At 40.7% G+C, this 24312-nt stretch overlaps 1 protein-coding gene across 3 annotated transcripts in view; it reads left to right on the top strand.

Moving 5' to 3' along the window:
* zgc:77784 (uncharacterized protein LOC402947 homolog) overlaps positions 1-21408 on the top strand; it is a 74297-nt gene extending 52889 nt beyond the window's left edge. The window contains exons 12-26 of one of the 3 annotated variants that reach the window (XM_049577424.1): positions 1853-2019; positions 2332-2453; positions 2691-2907; positions 4862-4980; positions 8174-8351; positions 9930-10148; positions 12239-12281; positions 12367-12503; positions 12601-12885; positions 15395-15533; positions 16737-17068; positions 17286-17402; positions 19458-19637; positions 19942-20063; positions 20780-21408. In XM_049577424.1, coding sequence (XP_049433381.1) covers positions 1853-2019; positions 2332-2453; positions 2691-2907; positions 4862-4980; positions 8174-8351; positions 9930-10148; positions 12239-12281; positions 12367-12503; positions 12601-12885; positions 15395-15533; positions 16737-17068; positions 17286-17402; positions 19458-19637; positions 19942-20063; positions 20780-20791 — 2389 coding nt within the window. In that variant the 3' untranslated portion in view covers positions 20792-21408. Of the gene's footprint in view, positions 1-1852; positions 2020-2331; positions 2454-2690; positions 2908-4861; positions 4981-8173; positions 8352-9929; positions 10149-12238; positions 12282-12366; positions 12504-12597; positions 12886-15394; positions 15534-16736; positions 17069-17285; positions 17403-19457; positions 19638-19941; positions 20064-20779 lie in introns of all 3 variants that reach the window. The other 2 variants (XM_049577425.1, XM_049577423.1) reach the window with 2 other exon arrangements.
* The last annotated feature ends 2904 nt before the right edge of the window (positions 21409-24312 follow it).

Genomic DNA, 24312 nt, shown 5'->3' with positions numbered 1-24312 from the left:
GTATCTGTCCGCAAGCTGAGAGCAGCCGTGTGATTTCCAGATGAACAAAATGTCATGCATCCAAGAAGCTGTTAAAAGCCACGGCGGTATCAACAGCTGATTGTTTTCAGATTGCTTTGCATTTCTGACGCTGCACTGGTTATTTAAACCAATCATTCAACATCTTTTGTTCTCTTTCTTGCCAGGAGTTAGATGAGAAGATTGATTAACACTACCACATCTGTCCAATTTTTACACTTCAGTTTTTGTACAGAATAAACCAACACTTTTTAAAGTATTAAAGAAGCATTCTTTGTTGGAAAGATGATCTTTTCATCTCAAGAGGTAGAAAACCTACAACTACCAGGATGCACTGCATTGCATTGACTAATTAATGCTCCCACTGGTGGGTGACGAAATGCAAGCTTGGCTGTTTGACATTTCAGCCTTCGCCAGCTTGGTCGTTTAGAACCAGAGGTGACCATATTTGGACAAGAAGATGGAATTGTGGAGGAGCGAGGGGTGAATGTGACTAAGAGCCGGAGGGGACACCTCACTCAGAGCACCCATACCTTTAATTATGCGTAAATTTAAGCCTTAATTAGATGTAAACGGGTGAGTTATATCCTCCCGAGACCTTGTGTCCTCATATGAGGACATCACATTTTGGGTTTACTTGACCCTATACTACATTCTACTTAACTTAGACCTGTGGCCTCATTCGTGGACACTTTATGACCCATCCAGTGACCCTGGCGGAACGTAGAGAAGACGATGAATCTTTGCTATCTAGAGGAGGAGAAGTCTTAGCAAGGTTTCCGTCGGTAAACATGCAGAAAGATCATTTGCACAAGACACTAACCCATGTAAAAACAAGATGGCAGCCATCTCTGTCAAGTCAGTCTGCAGCTGATCCCGATACAAAAGTGGACAAGGTCCAAAACCTGATCACAGTTTATGGTTGAAACATGTTTATTTCTGATTAATTATGCTTGTAGTCTGATATGGAATACAAATGTGACTAATTTTAGCAACAGTACTAAGCTAAGACACTGTTAATTAGGGACATTTGGACTTAATTATCATCTTGTAGGACTTTATTATTGTCTTGTTGAGGACATTGGGACTTAATTATTGTTGACAATGTTTAGTTTTTGATACTAATTGGGTCCTATTTATTCCAAATAACTAGGAGAAAAGAAAAATGCGTACCAAGCAAAAGTTCAAGTCTTAGGAGGATATAAAAGTTCACCCATGTACAGTTGTCATAAATGGGGAAATTAGCTGTAGAGACCAAAACTGTATTCTCTTAAGTTGGGCATTTTATCATGGGTTCTCCATGGGGATTGGCTCACTTCTAGAGCCACCCTCCGGTGGCCAGTAGAGGAACTTTAGTTTTTGGCATTTCAGCGTTTGCTTCATCTTTCCACCCTTGTGGTTGCGGCTTGGTCATTACCCCAAGATATCACACTTTGTATTCCCGTAGTCACAAGATAGCAACAGATGATTAAATCAGAATTTAAGTAACTAACTGGAGTTGCCATATTACATGTGATTTATCCAACATGTCAAATTAGTGACATCTCTTTCCCTGACATTGCCTGTTCCACATTCATGTGCTATCAGGCTTTAATCAAACCCATTACCTTGTTATCTCAAGATAACACGATAATGGAGCTGCGCTCTCAAGATTACAGGAGTGAGAAAATGTTCACATTGAGTGCGGCACTTCTTCCAGATCTTGACCTTCGTGTGTGATACCACCATCTTACTTTCCCTCATGTCCTGACATTAATATAATGATCAAATTTGTTCTGTAAATCTCAGGTTCTTGGGAGATGGTAAATATTTTTATTGATTTCTTTTCCTTCAGCCAATCTGTGGGCAGCACCTGGCAAACAGTGGCGGATCACGTGAAGCAGGAGAGGCACACAGTTGTGGGACTCTTCCCCAACACTGTTTATCTCTTTATCGTCCGAGCAGTCAACTCTTACGGCCTCAGTGACCCCAGCCCGATCTCTGAGCCTGTCAGAACGCAGGGTGAGTTATATAAGCAAAAGCTCATCTTTTTCTGATTAGACCCTTGCATAATATGAGTCCTACTGTACTACTTTGATTTCAGTTTATATATTTAGAGAATGAAATTAGAGATACTGAAGCTGACACCAAGATAATGAGCTACATGGTTTAGAAAAACTTGCAATCTCAAAACTAATTGCTTTCTCAGTGTGATGCTTTTCTGCCTTGAGCAATGTTGAACTTCATCAAAAAGCTTTGCTTTTTTCTGCTGAATAGTTGCTATTCAGCTGTTTTTCCTGGGCCTGGACTCAATAGAGTTCTTTGTTGTTTCAGATGGGAGTCCTTCGGAGCAGGGTGTGGACCACAGACAGGTGCAGAGAGAGTTAGGAGAGGTGTCTGTCTACCTGCAGAAGCCGGTGGTTCTGTCTCCTACCAGTGCCAGGATTTCTTGGACTGTGAGTCGAATACTTGGCTGATGAAAATATCTGCTTTTCAAAGTCGGCTTGCAGTGTGCGGAGGACACGCTAATCTCCAAACATTAACTTCAAAAACTCCTCCAAACATTACGTGACACCAACAGATTAACTTGAAGTACAAACACAGCTGGTTCTGGCTTTCATCACCGATGTAAATGTGAAACTCTGTGTCTGTTTTAATTATTTATTTATTTGTGTCTCTATTACTTTTCTCAGGTGGCTCTTCAGTCCCGGTACGTTCAGGGTTATCGTGTATTTTACCGGACTATCGGCAGCTCCTGGTTGGTCCAGGATGTGGAGGCCATGTCTGACCACAGCATCATCTTGGTAGATCTGCACAGCAATACGGAGTATGAGGTCAAAATACGTCCTTATTTCAACGAGTTACAGGGACACGACAGCCTCATGGTTCTGCTGCGTACACCTGAGGAGGGTAAGAAATGCTCATCAATAACAACGTCAAAAGCATAGAACTGAAATTACTAGAGAAACAGCTGATGTTATTGTCCTGAAATGTTTAGTTTAAAGCAGTGGTTCCCAACTGGTCCAGCCACAGGGTCCAGATTCATCCTTAGTCATTAGTACAAGGACCGCACAGTTAATAATATATTCAGCGTCATACTTGCGTTCTGCCATGTTGTCAAGTGAGTTTGTTGTCCCTGTCAAGTACCTGTGCATTAGTCATTCACTTCACAGCAGGAGACAGCACTTCAAAATAAAAGCTCTGTGCCAGAAATTCAGCATACTTAAAAATAAAGTGTGTTCCACTCTCGCGAGTCACTTGCGGTCCTTTCAGAGTGGACCACGAACCACCTGTTGGGAACACTGGTTTAAAGTAGGTAACGCTCAAGTTTATAACCCTTAATTTCCTAACAGGTTCTTGTGTGTTTGTTTGTTTTATTTTGTTTTTGTTGTTGTTGTTTTATTGGGTTTTACATGAACATACAATTGTATCATCAGAGCTCTTATAAAAATTTAAAAAGGTGTAGGGCCTATATTCTCTTCATACAGAGATATTTTAAAAAGTGACAGCTGACATATTGCTAAACCTCCAAACAGCTTCCAAAGATTAAGAAAATTGAAACAACACAACCATAAAAATAAAGAGGGCTGTGGTTCAGAGGTAGAGCAGGTTGTCCACCAATCGGAAAATCAGCGGTTCGATCCCCAGCTCCTCCAGTCTGCATGTCCTTGAGCAAGATATTGAACACCAAACTGCTCCCGATGCTTCCATTGGTGTGTGAGTGTGTTAGAAACTGAGTAGCAGGTGGCACCTTGTACGGTAGCCTCGGCCACCAGTGTATGAATGTGTGTATGAATGTGTGTGTGAATGGGTGAATGTGACTTGTAGTGTAAAAAGCACTTCGAGTGGTTGGTTGACTAGAAAAGCGCTATACAAATGCAGGTCCATTTACCAAAATAAAAAACAAACAAACCATCAGTCAGCTAATAGTAAACTGAGTCCGTACCGTACACGAGTAGTCAGTAAAGCAGCATATCACCCATGCTGCAACAAACATTCATGAAACCTGTCTGAACCACAAAGTTGCTTCAGTAAGGAATGAGTGGGAAATTTATCTTCTTAACGAATCAGAAAAAATGGACCCCATATTTTTTCAAATTTATTGGAGGAACCACATAATTAAAGTTGGATTGTTTCCAGTCAAAAAAACGGAAAGAGGCCTCTTATCAAGTGGTTATGAGACTCTATTAATTATTACTATTCATTAACAATTGGACATTATTACTCTTCTAGCCAGTGTGATGATAAAAGCTAAGGCATCTTTTTTTGGATGCAAAGAGAGAAGGCAATGAGGGGAGTACCTCAAACAGTCCGCTGAGAGCATTAGTTATCTCTAATATGGTATTAAAAATCTCCGTCCAATAAATTATGTAGGGATGGACAAAGCCAAAACGTCTGTTTAAGGTCTACAGGAGATTGCTGACACCTATCACAGGCAGGTGAAACATTGTCCATAATAGGTTCTTATTAATTTCCAACATGTTTTCTTGAGCCAACTATGAGATTTGTGAAGTAACACAAAGACATTGTTTCATTGTTACACTTCAATTTCGTTCATTTCCAAGCATAATTGGGAGAATCAGTGCACAGCAGGTCGGCTGAACATGCAAAACGTGACATATATTGAGAATAACATTTCCAATGATAAATAATGAATGAATATTTAATTGGATTTTAACTGAACCTTTCTTTCAAGGACACTCCTATTTTCCTGAATAATAGTACCAAATTAAATAGTTCTTTCAAGGCAACCTCTCGGACATTATTAGGGAAATACTAACCTGTAAAACCCAGCGCTGCCATAACAATGATATCAGTTAATAGTAATAGAAATATAATTTTTCCTCCTTATCTCTGTCTGCAGTTCTAAGTGCAGCTCCACAGGCTGTATCAGTGGTTCAGCTCACCAACAGCTCCAGTATTAGTGTGTCCTGGGAGCCTCCACCTCACAATACTCAGAGCGGCATCATTCGAGAGTACAAGGTAAGAATACAGCTATCAGCATATGACTCCATCTGACTCCTGAGACAACACCTGACTGTCTGTCTCTTTCTCTGATCGCTATTTCTGCTTTTAAACCCGTCAATTGCTGACGCAGACGAAGGCTTCAAAAATAAAGTGGAAGAAACAGTTGTTTTAATCCATGATATATTTACGCAGTCATTACTCAGTGTTGTCCAATTTGTTGTTTAGATACTTATTATGAAAAACACTGATTTTAATTAACAATTAGTAATTACTCATGCCTCTTATCTGCTGCCAGTACATGTGCCGCTGCCGCTGAAAGAGACTCATCAGATTGAACACTGACTGTCCCTGTCATCTGTTTGCTCCATGAAAAAACACTGAGTTCTGATTATCTGTCTCTTAGTATGAGCACAACACTGATTACTAATCATCAGGCTGTTATTCCAGGCAAAGAAAAAAAGGGACACGCAGTTCTATTGTTTTGATTTATTCTTCCCATCTGTGCCTTCATGTAGAAAGTTAGTGAGAAAGCTGCACAAGTCTGATCATGAAATATCAGATCCTTTTGTGTGTGGAGGCTCATCAGCTGAAGGCAAGGATCACACTTAATCCCCTTAAACATTCAATTTGCTGAACATGGCACAGAGTGTTTTGTACGAGCCTCCTCATTGCTTAAATGTTAAAAATTACATGTTGAATTGGCATGGTGCTGTTACAGGAGACATTTTTTATTTATTATTGTCTAAATATAGATGTATTCTCTGTCTCCTGCCCAGGAAACGTAGCGGTACCCGCTAACGTTATGTACATTAGCTTATAGCTAACTCTCTGACAGCTAAGGAGCTGTGCATTGTCCCTGTCACATAGAAAAAAACCTTCACAAAAAGTTTATTAATAAAAGGTTGATTTGTTGTACATTTTGCAGATCATACGGGAGGTGAAGAACATTTACTCAAATTGAGCATAGCGTTAGTTCAGGCAGGACACGATGTAGAGCTCCGCTCACATCACAGCTACATCGGTTGATCTCAAACAGCCCAATCAACTGATGGAGCAGAGTCATTTGATAGATCACAGATTCCTTTCCATGCAACCAATTCATTCAGGGCGCCCTATTTAAACTGCTCTGGCCTGCATATGGTTGCTGATTCCTCTGCAAACCGCCTCCACCCCAGCTCCTTCTTTTAATGCTGTGTCTGACTTATCAATGTCATTTCTGTTTGTCATTGATGCTGGCTCCGTTCTGTTCCCCGGGGGTGGTCTTTGCTGCTGCTCTCCCCGCCTCAGGCTTTCCACGTAGGCGCATGAAAAAGGCTTTCTGCATTGGCCCAAGGAAAAGCAGAGGGGCCCCAGGACAGAGCCATATTGCCAAATATAATGCTGCAAATAGAAATAAAGTTTTCTTTGATTAAAGTGTTCCTGACTCAACTCGCACTGAGGCAAATATTGCGTACATTTATTAATAGCAATATTTGGCAAGTGCAGATAAAGTTTTTAGCTACAAAACAAACAGTATGCTCATTTAATAAAGTGTTATCCATTGACGTTGACTGAATTGGCCAAGAGTGTATGTAGTAGTTAAAACTAGCTCCATATCGACCAGCTGCAACATTAAAATGCTTCTTAGTCTGCGCAAGCACTTTTATTCTGAGACTTAAAGTACATTTTACTGTTGATTTTGTATGTTTAAAATGAGACTGTGAAGCTTTTGACCGAAGAGGTAACCACCAATGCTGACACACTACTGCTGCTGCTGCTGCCGCCTCCTCTGCTTTTCTTATTCAGAGTCCAAACATGGCTTCAAGGACAAAATGGTATTTAATGTCTTGCTTGGGCCCACTCACCGATACCCGGGGTGTTTTCTCCCTGTTTTGGCATTGCATGCTTCTTATCTAATCCAGGGAGCATCCTGAGAGCAGCGCCCTTAGCGCTAAACATAACTGTATTTTCATTTGTTGCAATATATGGTTAAATCTATGACAAGAGTGTTTCTGACTGAACAAACATTAGTAAACTTTGGATAGATACTGCTGTATGACAAAAATCACTGAGTCAGTTGACTGATGATGCTGATTGTCCTGTAACAGTAACTAGGGATGGGAATTGATAAGATTTTATTGAAAGCAATGATGTTATCAATTCGGTTTGATGTTTATTGGTTTGATTTTTTATTGAGTCCTGATCAATTTTCTTTGTGGGAAACAAATTAGGCCTACTCTGAGTCTGGACGCGGTGTAATGAGATGAATTGCGAGAATATTTGTACAGCACTTGTTTTCATTTTCAGTTCACTTAGGTTTCTTAGTCAAAGAAAAAATCCACTAAACCTGAAATAGGATATTTACCGTCAGCAGTGAACATGCTGCTTGGTTGTGAAGCAACAACGCTTGTATGTAATGTCATATATATGGCATTCCTGGAAGTAAAGCTCATGTTGTGTAGACGAAATGTTTCAGCATATCGCTGGTGTTTCCTCCCTGACTTGTAACAGTCATTTTGCAGACAGCAGCACTGTTGTCATCTTTCTTTGTGTAATGAAGCCACCCTTTGGACCTTGTCTTTCTCTCCATTATTTTTTCTGTTTCTGATGTCATTTTTTTTGCAATGCGCAACTGTCAGAAAACTGTGCCGACATCGATAAAAGCAACTGTTTAGCTTGGACGCATATGATTCCTATAGATCGGACAATTTGAAACAGGTTCTCAACTGGAACTGCTTTTCAGTATTGAGTTACATAGAGTCGTGTTGATGCAAGTACAATTCTGGTCAAAAAATATTAAAGCAGGACTTTTACTTACAAAAGAGTATTTTGTAATTGTGATGTTACTTTTACAGAAGAAATCTGAAGATTTCTTACATCTTACATTTCTCATAAATCCAACTTGCATGAACTTTCATGGGAGAGTACGACGTCGTACACATAAAGCGGGGCACGTACATTTGTAACATCAGGATTTTAAATCTGGCTTTTAACTGTCATTGCATTGACATCCTTTTCTCTTTCATCTCCGCTGTATCTCTGCAGTCATTCTCCACTGCGAACTACCAGATAAAGCTTCAGTGTCAAAAAATGAAAAGCAGCTTTTTATCTGAAGTCTGTCTTATTATAATAACAGGCCCCGTCTTGTCACGGGCTGTGCAGGATAAATGAATATCTTCATGTGTTTACATGATTCAAACATTAACCCTCTGTGTCTGGTGTCTGTCAGGTCTGGTGTCTGGGTAGCAGCATGGAGCAGGAGACCCAGATAAACCGAACAGTGGATGGGGCCGTTCTGTCCATCTTGCTGACGGGCCTGCTGCCTGACGTCCGCTACACTGTGATGGTGGCTGCTGTCACCAGTCTGGGTGTGGGCGCTCAGAGCCCACCTGTCAGCCTGCTCCTCAGTGAGTCAATCAAACTGTTGCAGCCACAGCAGATAAGGAAATACGAGCAAGATGCGCTCTTAGCAGGCTCAGTTCACCACAAATAAAATCTGTATAGTTAATTATACTGTGTGAATGACCTTACCAAAGAGTCATCATCAACATTGAAGCTCTGAGTGTGAAAATTTTACGTGGAATTCATAGTGAAGTAGAGAAGTTTATTTAAACTGTCATAAATACAATTAGCATTTAGTGACTAACAAACACAAGTTTGCAACAAATCTCTTCTTTATCTGAGCTCTCTTTTCAAAATAAAACGTCTTCTCAGATCCACAGCCAGTTATCCAGACAAGTTGTAGCCCAGAGGAGGTGTGTTGTATTTGGTGTTTTCTGAGATCTCTTTCCTCTTCTCTTTACCATCTGCTGCAGTTACTGGGAGGACTAGAAACACACTTATTCAATCTCCTGCCGAGAGTTAGATGAGAGGACTGATACCACTTTCATGTCCGTACAGTAAATATGAAGCCACAGCCAGCAGCTGGTTATCTTAGGCTAGCATAGAGCCTGGAAACAGCAGGAAGCAGCTAGCTCGGCTTTGTCCAGAGGTAACAAAATTCCCCAACCAGCGCCTCTAAAGCTCAGTAATCAACACATTGCATTTTGTTTGTTTAACCCATACTACAACACAATTGTAAAAACAAGTTTGACTTTAGTGAGGGTTATGTGCCACAAGTCTAGTGCCCCATAACGTCTTGTTGAGGTTTTACAGGTATATTTTGTTACTTTGGAAAGAGTCAGGCTAGCTGTTTCCAGTCTTTATGCTAAGCTAAGTTGAATGGCAGCTTCAAATTGAACTACGGGCCCTGACACACCCAGCTGATGGCTGGCAGTAGTCAGGCCTTGTTGGATGTTTTTTGGCTGATTCAGCATATTGAATCGGTGTCAGAACCAGCAGAGCCCGTTAGTGAATGGAATCACTCTGATTGGCAGCTCAGTTCTGTGGACGATGAGAGAAATGGAAGTGAGGAAAGTAAACAAACAAATTAAATGGGCGGGTGTGAATTTGAAACAAAGTTGTTATCTTAGGTAAGATTATTTTTTCTCGCCAATGAGCTCTTGAGCAGAAGTGGTTCTTAATTATTTGTAAATATATTTTGTTCTTTTAACACTGTGTTGTGTTTTTAATGTGCTAATTAGCTAACTAGAGCCTTGAATCCTTCCTGTCAGTCTTGCGGTTTCTCTCCTCTCCTCTCAGGCACAAAACGTACCTGCTAATTGGCCGTTAGTGGTGTGTTTACGTGCAGCTTTTTGGCCAAAACACAGGCGTCGTGAGGTGACAAAACAGTCTGCCTTCCTCCCTACTAGCTCTTTGATGTCAGTTTGGTGCGACTGGGCCTTAACAGATCTTAGAGTGGCTCAGGCTTCTCATCTAACTCTTGACAAGAAAACAAATAAGTGTATTTCTCAAAACTGACACTGGATCATTTATGTGACGTAGATGAAACAGAAGGGAAAAAAAACACTGAGAAATGTGCCTTTACACAATAAAGATGCCAACAGCTCTCTGCTTTGTCCCTAACTTTGCAACTTCTCTTTCAGCTCCTCCATTGGACAACATGTCAACGCCTAAAAAGAAAGGTGGTAACCTTAGCATATCAGAGCAGATCACAGGCGTCGTCCGCCAGCCGGCCTTCATTGCAGGGCTGGGTGTGGCTGCATGGTTGGTGCTGATGGGCTTCAGTGGTTGGCTGTACTGTCGACACCGCAGGAGGAAGCAGCTGGGACATTACACCACCTCCTTCGCATACACACCGGCAGGTAAGTGGAAAAAGCTTATCTCATCTTAACTAGGTTTCAGCATCATGACAGGTGTTGGGTGTTCAAAGTATTAAGTGTAAAATATCAGTAAATTGAATTTCTGGAATTTGACATTTGTGGAGATTTGCAGCGGCGTTAGATTTTTTCGATGTCAGGAAGATTTCTCCTTATGGAATGAACTGTAAAAAGCGGGAAAGGCTACAGTGACATGACCCAGAATGGTTTTCCGACACCTTCAGATGCACTCTGTCACATCTTATTCATTATAAATCTCTTGTCCATGAAAAGGGGAAGTCACGGAGGAGAAAGCCTTCAGTTGTTGTACAGCAAACCGTCAGATTTTAAGTGACAAGTTCCTAATAGACCGCCGGGGATATCTCCCGCACTGATGAATGTTTTCAATTTTAGTTTGTGTTCACTGGCACTGCATATTCAGTTAATTAAAATGTATTTATCCCCACTGGGCAGTCTTCATGGCAGGAGTAAAGGAAAACACCAAAGACACACTGAAGCATAAACAGCAACTACTGTATGCAGTTTATTTTAGATTTTTATGCCCTTTGGCACGTAAGCACATAAACACATCAGTTGTTTTCTGACTTTGAGAGATATTCGTCCATGTTCATAAATACTCAATGGACAGCCCAAAGCTTTAACAAAAAGCAATTTGATTTCTCCGTAAATATTTCACAGTGACTATTATTGCCATACTAATGACTAAAGATTATTTTGCTTCACATTTTAGTATGGAGTTTATTAGCATCTTGTTTATTTAGATGCCACAGACTCGAGATACAGGCAAAAAAAACAGCTTCATTGATTCCTTAAATAACATTTGCATTTTTATGGATTGCAGGCGTAATGTGTAAAGAACAGTATATCTTCAGGACATATCGATTCAAATCTTCACTCTTAAACCCTGGGCTGTATAACCTTTAGTTTTATAGGAATGGAACATGATTCATTTCCAAATGTATTCATGCTCCAGTTAAACTTTCGTGTTATGAATTTGAATGTATTTATTTATTCGACGAGGGCGATGCATTTAACATAGGTCCAGTACAGAGCATGAAACTGATGTGCTGCACAGAGAGTTTATAGCAGCTGGTAGTTTGCAACTCTTTTCCCTAGGCGGGCTTTTACCTGTACAGTGTAATTAATATAAACAGCTTTCGGTTTTAAAACAAAACACAATATATCATGAGTATGAAAATACAATAAAATACACATCACACAGTATTAGGGCTTTCAAGCGATTGAAAAAACGAATTTAATAATTACATGCTTTGTGAGGGATTAGTCTAAATTAATTGTATACATCAATTTTTGCTGTGATAGTATTTGAAAAATAAATTCAATTCAACTGGATTTTGGCAGATGTGTCGTAGTAAGCATAAGAGGCTGTGCTAGCTTGGATCTCTGCATTCATGCGCTTTGCGTTGAGGTGATATTTCAGCCTTAAAGTACTTTGATGGTATGAAAATCTCTTACTGCAGAAATTGCAGAGAACAGTGCACCTGTCAACAGTTCAATCTGGGCATTTTTTAAATGTAAATGTTCCATTCACTGGGCCAAGCAGCGTCATTTTGGCCTTCAGTAATGCACTGGGTCAAAGGGCACCACGGACATGATTAATCAGTGTTCATTTGTCTGACCTGTTATTTTTTCTGTGATAAATTAATCAAAATTAATGCGTTATTTTGGCAGCCCTACACAGTAGACATAGCACCATATGCTAACACACATACAACATATAGCAATACACATTTACACATTTACACATTTACACATTTATTTTACAGTTGGTTAAAAATGCATACAGCTCTGATTTGCCTTCATCCAGTACATAAACTTTGTGTTAAAGGCTTTTATTTCTTGAATTAATTTACCAAATTCCAGTTGGTAAAGTGTTCCAGAGTTGACAGCCCTTCATGGAAAAAGCGCACTGATCAAATTTAGATCCACAATATGATATTTTACAGTTGCCATTCACCAGGCTCCTAGTTACTGTTGCCGTCGTGTCTTTGGAAAGACAAAAACTTTATCTTTTCTGCTGTAACTGAGTAACTGAGAGCTTTTTCTTCTTCCAGTTGGCTTTGCTCACAGTGAAGGATCTGGAATCATCAATGGAGGGTAAACTGAAGATTATGATTTGATTCAGATAATGTTTGTGTATTTGATGAGCAAAGCATTGACATAATCTCACCTCTCTTCCCAGGCCTGGCTTGTTAGGATCCAATATGGGGAACTACCCCTGGCTGGCCGACTCTTGGCCCACTCCGAACCTCACTCACAGCAGCAAAGACTCTGTCAACTGCTGCTCTGGCAAACTGGACTCAGACAGATATTATAACAGTAAGAGCTCTCTCACTGTGACTGTTTGGTTGGATGACTCATTTCTGAATACTTAATATATCATTTTAATTGTTAATGAACTTTCGCTGCTCAGCAGTCGGCATCATGAACTACCAGAACCAGTCAGAGAAACACAGCACGGCATCAAACGACAGTCCCATCTACAGCACCATCAACACAGCCGCTGAGGACGACCTGCTGGCGTACTACGACACCTACTCCAGTACATCATACAACCAGGGTCCGGACCCGTACAGCAGCAACCCAGTACTGTCAAACATTGGCCTTGCGGGTCTGGAGCGAGACCTGGACCAGTGGACCATCCAGTCTGGTCAGTCTGGGTCTGAATATGCCAAGCTCCAGTACACCAAGAAAAGCAACGGTGAGGGCTTTCTTCCTCTATGATCCATGTTAATTTCAAAAAACAGTGAAACGTGTGATAACATCTCAGCTGATCTGATACAGTGTGAATGTGTAATTGCATTTCTTATGTAATGGCGACTTTACAAAGGAAATCCAAACTCTGTGTTTGCGTCTTTGTATCCATATTTCAAGTTTATAATCAGTTTTGGCCAACTTAGTTTCATCTGGGCCTTACTGTGTAATGTGGCATGAAGCTTTTGAGTATTGTTGCCATGGTTACCTGCAGATAATGACACTATGCACAGTGATTTTGAGCAGTGGTTTTAGTGTTTGATGCATGTTGAGACACAGCTTTTATGTCTGCCAAACAGATTGTGACCATGGTGTAAATTTAAATGGCGCAGCTCAAATAAGAGGCAGGTTGTGGCGCGGTACCTGCAACAGTGTTGTTAGATGTAAGCTTGATTTCAAATGGATAAAGCATGCTTCCTGTCTTGCTTCTTTTAATGATAAATAGAAATACAATGTACACTTCACATCAAACGCCACAAATGAAAAATGAAATATGGATTTTTTGCACAATAAAAAAAAAAAATGGAAATGCTAGAAAAGTGCAGACACATCTAAATAATGCAGGTGGAAAGCTTTGTATCGCAACAATGTGAGTAGTACATGTAAATTAATTGTGGTAAACTTCCCGCTGTCACCCAGATCTCACTGCTCGTCTCTTAACTTGGATCAAAATGTCATTGTTTGAACTACAGACTATACTTCCACAAAGAGTATACATGACTTCAACGGGTTGCGCGCTGGTGACGTCATAGGTGATAGAAACATGGGATTTTGACTGGCGGCAGAGCTCTTCACACACATAAAGTGTAAATAAAAACAAATCAGTGATTCTGATCAGTCCCCCTCAGATGAAATGGCCAGTCAGGCTACATGCTACGGAGAGAGTTTAAGAGGTTCTGATCGCCTTCGGTACGATGAGAAAGTGAAAATGATAGGAGGTGTGTGCCCTTTTCAGCTGCCAGCCTCTGTGTGGATGAATGACCCTGTCAAGTCATTCATTCAATTCATGTCCCGTCGATTCATGACTTAAAATTCATGAGAATTAACTTCTTAGCTTTGAATATCTCATGTTATTGTTGAAATCAATTGAAATTAGCTAGCTAGCTAACGTTAGCCAACTAACCTGTGATGAAGTGTCTGCTACAGACGTAGGTGTAGTGACCACAGATTTCTTCTTTCCAACATTCTTCACTCTATCCGGGAGGAAAGCAATTCTGTTTTTTGTTTTGTTTTTTTTTTAATTGTTTGTTGTGCAGTGAACAACGCAGCAACTTTTCTGCATTATGAACTCCTAGCCGCGACTAGCATCTCTCCAGGGTCAAGTTCAAATCTTTCACCTAAAAGGGGGCGTGGCCGTTGTGACGGCATTGAGTGACGTTGCGTTGAAGTCATGTATAGAATTGAGTTGAGAGACCCGCCCCCTTCTCTCTCAATCTCTTGTGCTCGTCAACTGTAAACCGAGTTGTTACGGTCTTTCCTATTTCTCACCTAAAATGTCTTCAGGAACATATTTGAGCTCACATATTAATTGTAATTTAAGGCCATTTGTTTCAAGTTGCCTACCATATTGTTCCCTGTGGAAAAACGTCTGTAACATTACCCACCAACGGGAGTGTTAATTGGTGCATTCTGGTAGCTGTAGGCTTTCTACCTCTTGATCAAAAGCAAATGCCACAGCCCTTCTTTCTCTTTTTCTCTGGCCACTTGGCACCATTTCTCAAAGTCTTTGCGTCTTGCACAGACAGCCCAATTTTATAAAAAAGATAATCTGTCCAGCAGTGAAATACTTTAAGGCCAATTTGCGCAATTATCAGAGACAAGTTGCTCCTGGTTCTTCCTTTTTGAAAGCAGCATTAGCTTCACACTGCCACTCATTGTACCATGCCTCTGCTCCAGAAAGACCAAAAAACTAAGTACATACAGTTTGGCATTGGCAATAGGAACATTAAAAATGATGTTGTGTGTGCATGGGAATAAGTGAGACAAATTCATTCATTAAAATAATGTAATGAAGTGAAATAAAGTAGCAGTTACAGAAGAGTAATTGATGATCTAATCTTATTTATGTGCCTTTTCATATTAAGTTTTCAATCTCGTCTTAATGCCTTTGTATGCCCCATAGAAAGCACTTTGGATTGCCTTGTTGTTGTTGAGAGGTACGACTGTATACCAATGAACTTTAAGATATAAATGGAAACATGCAGGATATAAGAATGTAAAGGAGTGCAGAGGCTAAGTGCTCAATCAGTTTCACATGCAGACATTCAAGGGAACATTAAGGGGCTCTTAAATATGAAAACACTGGTCAACATAAAGAAATGTTCTTCAAGCACTCAAAAGCAGTGAAGCCTGTTGGGCATATTCAGGGCTTCAACCACAGGGTCAGGGTGGAGATAATTAAAAACACAGTGACTAATCTTGTACGCAATATGACATATCGTGTTTTGTCTTCATAGACAAACTGGTAAAGCAGAGGTCCGCTGGGTCCTCTTCCAGGTCAGCTCCTCTCACCTGGGTGGATGTTCTGTCGCTTCCTCTTCCTGCCAACAAAGACAAAGGTCACACGAAGACCGACAAAGAAGAAGAGCAACACAGGTGAGACTTATTTAGACTTATTTAACTTGTACATCAAGGCACCCTTTTCCCCTCTTGTAAGAACACAATTGCTCTTTGTACTGTCTAATACTGAGTTTATTTATAGCATCAAGGCCTCTGACTTTACCTACATGACAGAGAGAGTTAAGGCAGATGGATATCAAACCTGCCCTGTAACTCTGCCAAGGCTGTCAAACAAAACTTGAGTGAAGTTTGGAGTCTGGGGAGTTTTCGAATTAACAACAGTTGTGTCTGCAGGCAGTGAGTAGATTGAGCTGTGGGGATTCAGAGGGGAGCGTCTCCTCTAACTAGTTCTGACAGATTAGATTGCGGACATAACGGGGTGGGATCGGAGGGCTGTTCTGACTGTGCCGTGTCTTTTGTAATGACATTAGCCACCATCTGACAGTCTGGATTAGTACTTTCCGTTTTCAATGACACGTCCATCATTAAATTAGCCCTGACGGCGGTGAAGTGACAACACAAATCACTGAGGTGGTTCTCTCTGACTCTACATTCATTTCAATTTTCAAACGAACTTAGAAATAGATTTGTTTTTAGCTATTATTTCTTTACCTATGTATGTATTTTCTTATTTATAGTATTGTATGTCTCTGTGAATAGAAGTGATGGATTGTCTGTCCACCACTTTGGGCCTGACTAAAATTTGACATTGCCATAAAATTAGGTACAGACATTCACATCCCTAACACTGATTTAGATTTTCGAATGGTTACTGGACCAAAAGAATCAAATAACGATAGTAGTAGTAATGTCTGTGATATTAAATGTATCCAGGGATTTACAGACGTCTCCCCTTCACAATGTAAGTCTACGTGAAAAGGTCTTTTCGGGCCCAATGGCATCACAAGATGGAGTCTGGCAGTTTGGCAACTATGTCAGATTGACTTCAAAGCCTAACACTGTTCCTGAAGGTTCCTCAAACCAAATGGTGACATCACGATGGCTGCATCTACTTTTTTTAAATGGTCTATGGTGATTAGTGCTAATTAGCAAATGTTGCCATGCTAATACGCTTAATTAACTAATGTTCACATTAGCATTTAGCTCAAAGCAGCTCTGTGTTCACATAGCTGCTAGCATGGCTATGAACTTGTTTTACTTACGGTCTCTTGCTCAGTTTTTTCCCCCCCTCTGAGACACATACACTCATGCTGCTGTTACTCACTGTCCGTCCTCCAGCTCTGAGGAGGAAGATGACAACTGGTGTCCTCCGCTGCCAGCCAGAACCTACCTGATGGACGCTTCCAGGGAGGAACTCTCCAGCCTGCCCTGCAAACCAGATGAGCTGTCCTGCGCAGCAACACTGATGTCTTCCTCCAAGCGAGACACTCACAACCCCGGCGAAAGTCCACGGCTTCAGCACTTTGACCTCTTGGCGCGTCAGCAGTCAGGTTCCCAGGTCTCCCAGTCCAACCCAGATCTGTTTACCAGCACCAAAGTCCGCGTGGCCGGCGAGGTGTACCACACCAGCCAATGGGCAGAAGATTTCAAGGGGGAAAGCCTCGGAAAAGGTCGGTTCATATCCCGTTTAAAGCCTCACATCTTTGGAAGTGACTTCCCGAGAGGCGGCCACAACCACACAGTGTCATGTATAATTTAATTTATGATGTTACCCAGCAGAAAGTATTTGTACGTGGAACTCGTGTCACATTTATTCAAAGTGCAGCTCAGTGTTCTTTGGCTTCCTCTAAGTTTCCTGAGGTTGACATCAGTGTGCTTTCTTGTCAGGACAATCTCCTGCTCCAGCTGCCGAGTCGAGCCCCGCAGCCCAAGCACACAGATCCAGGAGTAAGAAGAAGACACCCAAGGATGGACAGCTCAGGCGAGAGCTACACAACCAAGCAGGTATGACACATTGTTTGTAACACATCTAACTTCAGCTTTGGTTTGGGGAAAAAAGAAACAGGAACATTTCTGTTCATAAGATTTGAGCACTAGCAGCATGGCTTTATGGATTGCAATGTCAGTCTGGTAGTCCACTACTTTGGTTCTGACTGAAATATCTCAACAGTCATCAGATGGGCTGCCGTTTAATTTAGTACATGCAACCATGTCCCCCTCAGGCTGAATTGTACTGACTTTGGTGATCCCTTAACTTTCCATCTAGTTAAGTTGAGTTAAAATTTGCTTTATGTCCCATCAGCCCCAGCTGTACTTTGTGATTAGTACTAATCAGGAAATATTAGCATGCTAACACGCTAAGCTGTGATGGTTATCAGGGTAAACATTGTACCTTCATGTTAGCATTGTAATCGTGCACATTTTAGCTTGCTGGTGTTAGCATTTAGCTCAGCATGACAGGCATGGCTGTAGACTACCTAAATGTAAAATAATTCAGCTTGCATTATTTGTGGTCAAATCATTTTAACTAAGTCGTATTTTTAATGTCAAAGAATGCTCAAGGAAAAGTTCGACATTTTGGGAAATGTGCCCATTTGCTTTCTTACCAAGAGTTTCAAGGGGTGTTGTGTACCACACTCTTTCTTGGCCAGGACCAGTAACATCCTGGAGTCTTCACTGGTTGCTTGGCAACTGGTCACAGCCAAGGACTACTAACTATAAAGCATTTTTCACCCACTCTGAAAAGCACACCTTGGTTAAGATGACACTTCTCCAAATCCTGGATAATGGCGACTTAATTTACAGGTTTGCCTTGAAAAATCATCCACTGTAGTGCTGTTAGCTTTGACAGCGAAGCCCCTTTCAACACAAATTAGTGTTACCTATGTTCTCTAATCAGCTGGCCATCACTCCGTACCAGACAGCATATCCATTGGTATCAGTTCATTCATAAAACTGTCATTGATAAAACCTTGTTTATCTCTACTCACTACATAATATCTCCAACAGTAAATGCAATTACTTTCTAGCAAATTTATTTTATGGCAATCGCTCTGAAGTCTGTACCTCTTTTGGCTGTCACTCATTCTGTTGTGTGTTCCAGAGCCCACACATCCATACTATTTAATATGAAAAAGATGTAGTGCTGTCTCAATACATAGTACGTTAAATGCAGTATGCCAAAAATACCAGGATTTTCTATACTTTGCAGTGTAGAATCCAGCACACCTCTCTGGCTAATTGGACCTGAAATCCTCTGTGCAGCAGAAGATACCTCACATTAACTAAGCTGCAAACAGATGACAGTTTGAGAGCTCGTTGACAGCTGTCAGAAGCCGCAACAACGACTGACAGCGCATTCAACTGACTGATGACCAGAGGAATAGTAATAATATGAATATTAATTCTTTAAGTGAGCAAAAAAATGACAGTAGTTACCAACAACAAAAGGACGTAACTATGAAAGTAACAACAGAGAAATGCATTTGTACATTGCAAAGTAACAACAGCAGAGTTCTCTGGGTACCACTTAGCCAATTGTTAATTTACTGCACGAGCTGCATCTATGCTTCTGTGTCTTGTATCAGCTTGCCTCCTGTCGCTGCCTCTTGGCGAGTTTGTTATTGTAAATGAGAATTGGTTTTTAATTGACGCATCTGGTTAAATTAAGGTAAAACAAAAATAAATGAAATACTTTTGGCACATAACCCCCAGTAAAATGTCCAGTTGTCATTTTCAATCTGCGTCTTTTGTACGCAATAAACAGATATAGTTCAGAATGTTATTTAGAGCTTGAGAGATTCTTGAAGTTGGTTTTGTTACCTTTGGACAGCACCAGGCTAGCTGTTTCTCCCTGTTTCCAGGCCTTATGTCAAGCTAAGATAATCAACTGCTGGCTGTAACGTCATATTTAACGCAGAGACATAAAGGTGGTATCAATGTTCTCATCTAACTCTTGGCAGGAAAGCAAATAAATGTATTTCTAAAAAGTTGAACTGTTCCTTTAAAGCATCATGTCTGTCTGTAGTTTATTAATCAGCGCTGATCAATCATATGCAGAACTTCCCCCTCCACCAGCCCCTCCTCCTGCAGATGACTCCCTGCAGCTCTTGGCTGACGTTTTGAGCCGCAGCCGAACAGATGCTGAAAGAAAAGAGGGGAGCGACTCGCCCACTCTTCAGAGGAGGGGAGAACATTTCTCACCCCAGAGGAAAGGAACTACAAAGTGGTTATCACAGGGTAAGTGCAATATGTGATACTCACCTCTGTCACGTCATTTTCTATCTGTCAACAACAGATGATAAAAGAACAATTTCTGTACCAACAGCCATCTTGCTTCAACAGCTGGAAGCTGCATAGATTTGTATTAATATCATTTAGATCCTTCATACAAATCCCTTTGAGCTTAGAAATACCCAACTGGCACCAGTGTATGCACACTTACCCAGAGCTCTGCTTTTAATAGCAGAGTCTGTGCCATCACTTAGGGTTTAACCTATATAAATACAGCTGTAACTTGGAGTGATTTGTTTGTCATCCACAGATGAGAATGTAATCCCATATGGGCAGTCCAGCTTCCTGCCCCAGGTCCAGATGTCAGGCTACGGGTCCCTGGGTGGAGGAGTCCTTTCAAGACCCTCCACTGCTGGGCGGAGGAGAGATGAGGTATGTCTAGACTTGCTGCACAAACTGCTAAACAGACACTGCAGTCTGCATGCTGTGGGTCACAGTCAGTTCAACAGTAAACTGAGGGCTTGTCAGATTCCTTGAGACAGTGAGTTGTAGAAGTTTCCCGTGGGTGTTGGGCAAGGGCTGAAAGAAGTTCTCTAACATAGTGACTTGAAAAACTCTCCAACAATCTACTGATACAAAATGGGGATCTGCAATATCATTTGGAGTGCTGTTAAAAACTCCCCACATGTTTCCTTGCATATACATATGAATGAAGCTCCTTTCCCTCTGCACAAAAAAAACACTAACATCTGGCTTTTGTATTTTAAGTCAAACGCTTCATTAACTTACTTTTCCACCTCAGCCAAAAACTTTTTTTGTGATATTTTGCCTTTTTGTATTTTTAGCAGTTTTATTTTGAACATTTACATCGAAACTTATGATTGTTTGTATTTCAATGAATGAAATGTCCCTCTTACTCACAATTTAAGAACAAAAAATCAGATTAAGGGACTCTTAATTAAAAGTGTTTGATCATGTTATGTGTTTATGAATTTATAAAAATGAAACAGAAAAAAAACCCCTCTTAAATATGACATTCAGTATCGACCATGTTGTTCAGTAGCCTCCATGCCTGGTAACGTGTATTTAAATGTTACTCTCAGACTTCTGCACCATCTCATTGCTCTCTGTGTTGTGTTTGTTTTCAGAACCTCATGTAGACAGACGCCGATTACATGACATGACATCCTCCTTTTTCCTCCCTGATCTCCCGTCTTTGCAAACCATTAATCTGTTGCCATGGTATCATGAAAAAACTGAAGACTAAAGGGAAAGCATCAAGGCTTGCCATCTGCCTTTTCATTTTTGTTTTATCTTAATGATTTCATATTTATTTTTTTGTGATCTCCCTCACCTTTATCCAGTGTAAATAGACATCTTTGCAATTTTTTAAAGATGTGATAAGATGTAATACTAAAAATGGATCTTTAAAAAAAAAAATACGGTATTTTTAGGCAATGGAAAGTTAACTATGACATTATTGTACAGCAGATAAATGAATGTATCTTATGTTTACTCCTGACCATGAAACCATGATAATGTGTGAGTTTGACGAAAGACTGGAGAAGACATGAGGCAGAAAATGTGTTAATAAATCATCATGTGGGTGTGTGAGTGTGGGTGTGTGTGTCAGTGCATGTTGTAGTGTTGGTGTGTGTAATTGTTTTTATCTCTCATCTCTGTGTGACTGTGTACTGTGGTATCCCTGTAGATCACCAGTGTGTTAGCTCTGTCAAGATTTTTAAACTGACCAATAAAACATTTATTACAAAAAAAAGCGTGTGTGTGTTACTGTTACTGAATATCAGGGAAGGACTGTAGAAGCATTCAAGCCATGCTAGGGGCATGGCTGTAGGCTGTCCTGCACTGGTTGGTCCAGCACTTTGGTCCAGACTGGAATATCTTAAACAATATAAAGAAGAAATTTGGTAGAGACACTAGGTTGCCCTGAGACGATGGGCCACTCGTTACAGACATGCAGAAGGTCCCACCACCTCTCTTTCATTGGAGCAGGGCACACAGATTTTACAATTTTTTAGCCACTTTCTGTTGATTTGCATCATTTTGTAGTTGCCTTCCATCTTTTGTTTGTCTCTTTGTGGTCATTTTTGTCTCTTTGTGGTCATTTTGTGTCCCTCTTCAGCTATTTTGCATCTCTTTGTGGTCATTTTGTGTCTCTGTGGTCATTTTGCATCTTCAAGTTATCATTTTGAGTGTGTTTGTTGTTGTTTTCTAACTGTTGATGGTCATTTTGTGTCCCTCCCCGGCTATTTTGAATCTCTATGTGGTCATTTTGTGTCTCTTTGTGGTCATTTTGTGTCCCTCCAGCTATTTTGGTGTTGAGTAAAATTTTGTTGCTAAGAGTCAGGAGTGCCTGTGTCCGCTGGACCCATTCAGCAATTCATCCGTGGCCCTGAACTGTTGAAACTTTGGTGACTTTCAGACTTCATCTTGTGCCTTCATCAGGTCAAAAACATAATTGCCCAATTGCTTTATGAGCCCTGTACATGCGCACAATTTAATAATTTAGGCTCCCTAATTAATAATTTGTGTGCACAAATTATGTGCTGTCGATTTAATATCACATTATATATTTTGCTCCCTCCCGTCTTATAGAATAAGCTGCGGCTTATTAAAGAAGAGGATGAAGACATTTATAAAGTGCTCCAGAACCCAGAGGGTGATTTTTTTTATGAAGTCGGTGCAGTTTCATCAAATTTTTTACAACAAAATGGGCTGTCAACCTGTAAAATATGTTAAAGGGATATCAAAGATAAACACATTGACATTAAACACACACTTATCTCAGTCCAAGATCAAAATTAAAACTGTGTGAGGGGCTTACAAACGACACGACTATCATGAAAGTGATCGGTTATGCTAAATGGAGGGCGCAGATTGTAATTATGTGTTGATTGATGATCATATTATTATAGACAAGCAAAGTGTTTTAGTTGTATAGCAGATTTTCACATGTTAGCATGACTCTTGGTGCTGCTGACATGTACAGTAGTTAACAGAAATAAGGTTTGTACAGGAAAATACTGACACATACTTTAATTTGGCCTTAACTTCAGTACAAACCTTGTGAGCAAAGTGAACAAAAGATCCATCTCTATGATGTGAAACGCGATGTGTGTGTGCGTGTGTGTGTGTGTGTGTGCGTGCCTGCATGGGTGTGTGCGTGTGTGTGTGTGTGTGTGCGTGCCTGCATGGGTGTGTGCGTGTGTGCTGGGTAATTCAGATGATTTACAGGAGTATGAAGTGAAAGAGAGGAAAAAACAGACAGACGATTGAGCTCAAATTTTTCCATCAGAGCCAAATGTCTCTGAGGAGTTTGTTATCTCGGGTTCCCAGAAAAATGGCCCTTCTGATACCAGATACTGTGGATGATTTGATGCCTTCTTGAGATTGTGGTATTGTGAGAAAGCATGTTTGTGAATTGTGGCTTAATGAAAGGAGGTAACCTTCATCCCTATGTGCTGCTCCTGAGATGCGACAGCGATGGGATATAAAAAGGCTTTCTTCATGTCTGCACCTTCATCTGCTGCATGTGCCTCTTGTGCACAGATCTCACTGGTGTAAGTATGACAGTATTTTGGCAGGGAGGCGGTCGGATGGTGCGGAAAGTGAGTTGGACTCCACTGCCTCTGGCAAATACCCACTGGGTCCCACCAGGCTAGGAGGATAATGGTAATCCGATGCAATTTAGAAGGGTTCTACAATTTTATGCTTTTAGGCCTGTAGCAAGGATTAGGGTCTCTGCGGTTTACACCCACCGCACACACAGACACACAGACAGCCACAGTGTGTTACTGAGGCCACTTCACATGGATTCACAAATCAACTGGAACAACAGGAAGATTTTTTTCCTCATAGAATCGTATTTTCTTTAATACATGTCATTTATTTCACTTCATAGATCCCACCCACACACGTTTTAAAGACATAGAAATACCTGCTTTGAATAATAAAATTTCAATTTACCACATCAGATTGTAAGTTGCGTAGAGACCACAGTTGGCCTCCAAACAGGATGTGAAATACAAGCAAAATCGGGCCATATGTTGCCTATATGTCTTTAACTAAGATTTTTAGCAGCTGAATGTAAAGACAGCCTTCGAATGTCAAACTCCATACAACTATTCTGCACAGTGACGACCAAACATCCAACAAAGTAACAATTAAAAAACACATTTTTGAGTGGAGGAGGACCTAAAATCTACATTAAATTATGGTCAACATGGCAGAAAGTTCAGTACATATACCCAAGGATAGTGGTTTCCAACTGGTGGATTGCGGCCCAGCAGTGGGCTGTAGGTCCATCCTGAATGGACCGCAAGTGACTCAGAAACACGACAAGTTTATAAATAACACTTCATTTTGAAGTGAATTTGAAGTGAATTTCGGCACAGAGCTTTTATTTCACAGTGCTGTTTCCCTGCTGTAGAGTGAGTGACAGACCCTCACAACAGACAGGCACTTGACAGAGACAGCAAACTAACTCGATGACATGGCCAAATGCAAGCATGACACTGAATATATTAAACTGTGTGGACCTTGAACTAATGATTAAGAAGAAATCTGGACCCCATGGCTGGATCAGTTGGGAACCACTACACTAGGGGGCACCTTTACAGTTACAGGGGGCACTTGGAAAAGTAATAAGTAACTCAACTAA

The sequence above is a fragment of the Epinephelus fuscoguttatus genome, linkage group LG5 (assembly GCF_011397635.1).
Source record: "Epinephelus fuscoguttatus linkage group LG5, E.fuscoguttatus.final_Chr_v1".
NCBI classification, from domain to species: domain Eukaryota; kingdom Metazoa; phylum Chordata; class Actinopteri; order Perciformes; family Serranidae; genus Epinephelus; species Epinephelus fuscoguttatus.
Note: the sequence above shows the minus strand (reverse complement) of the source record. Positions and strands in the feature narration are given on the sequence as shown.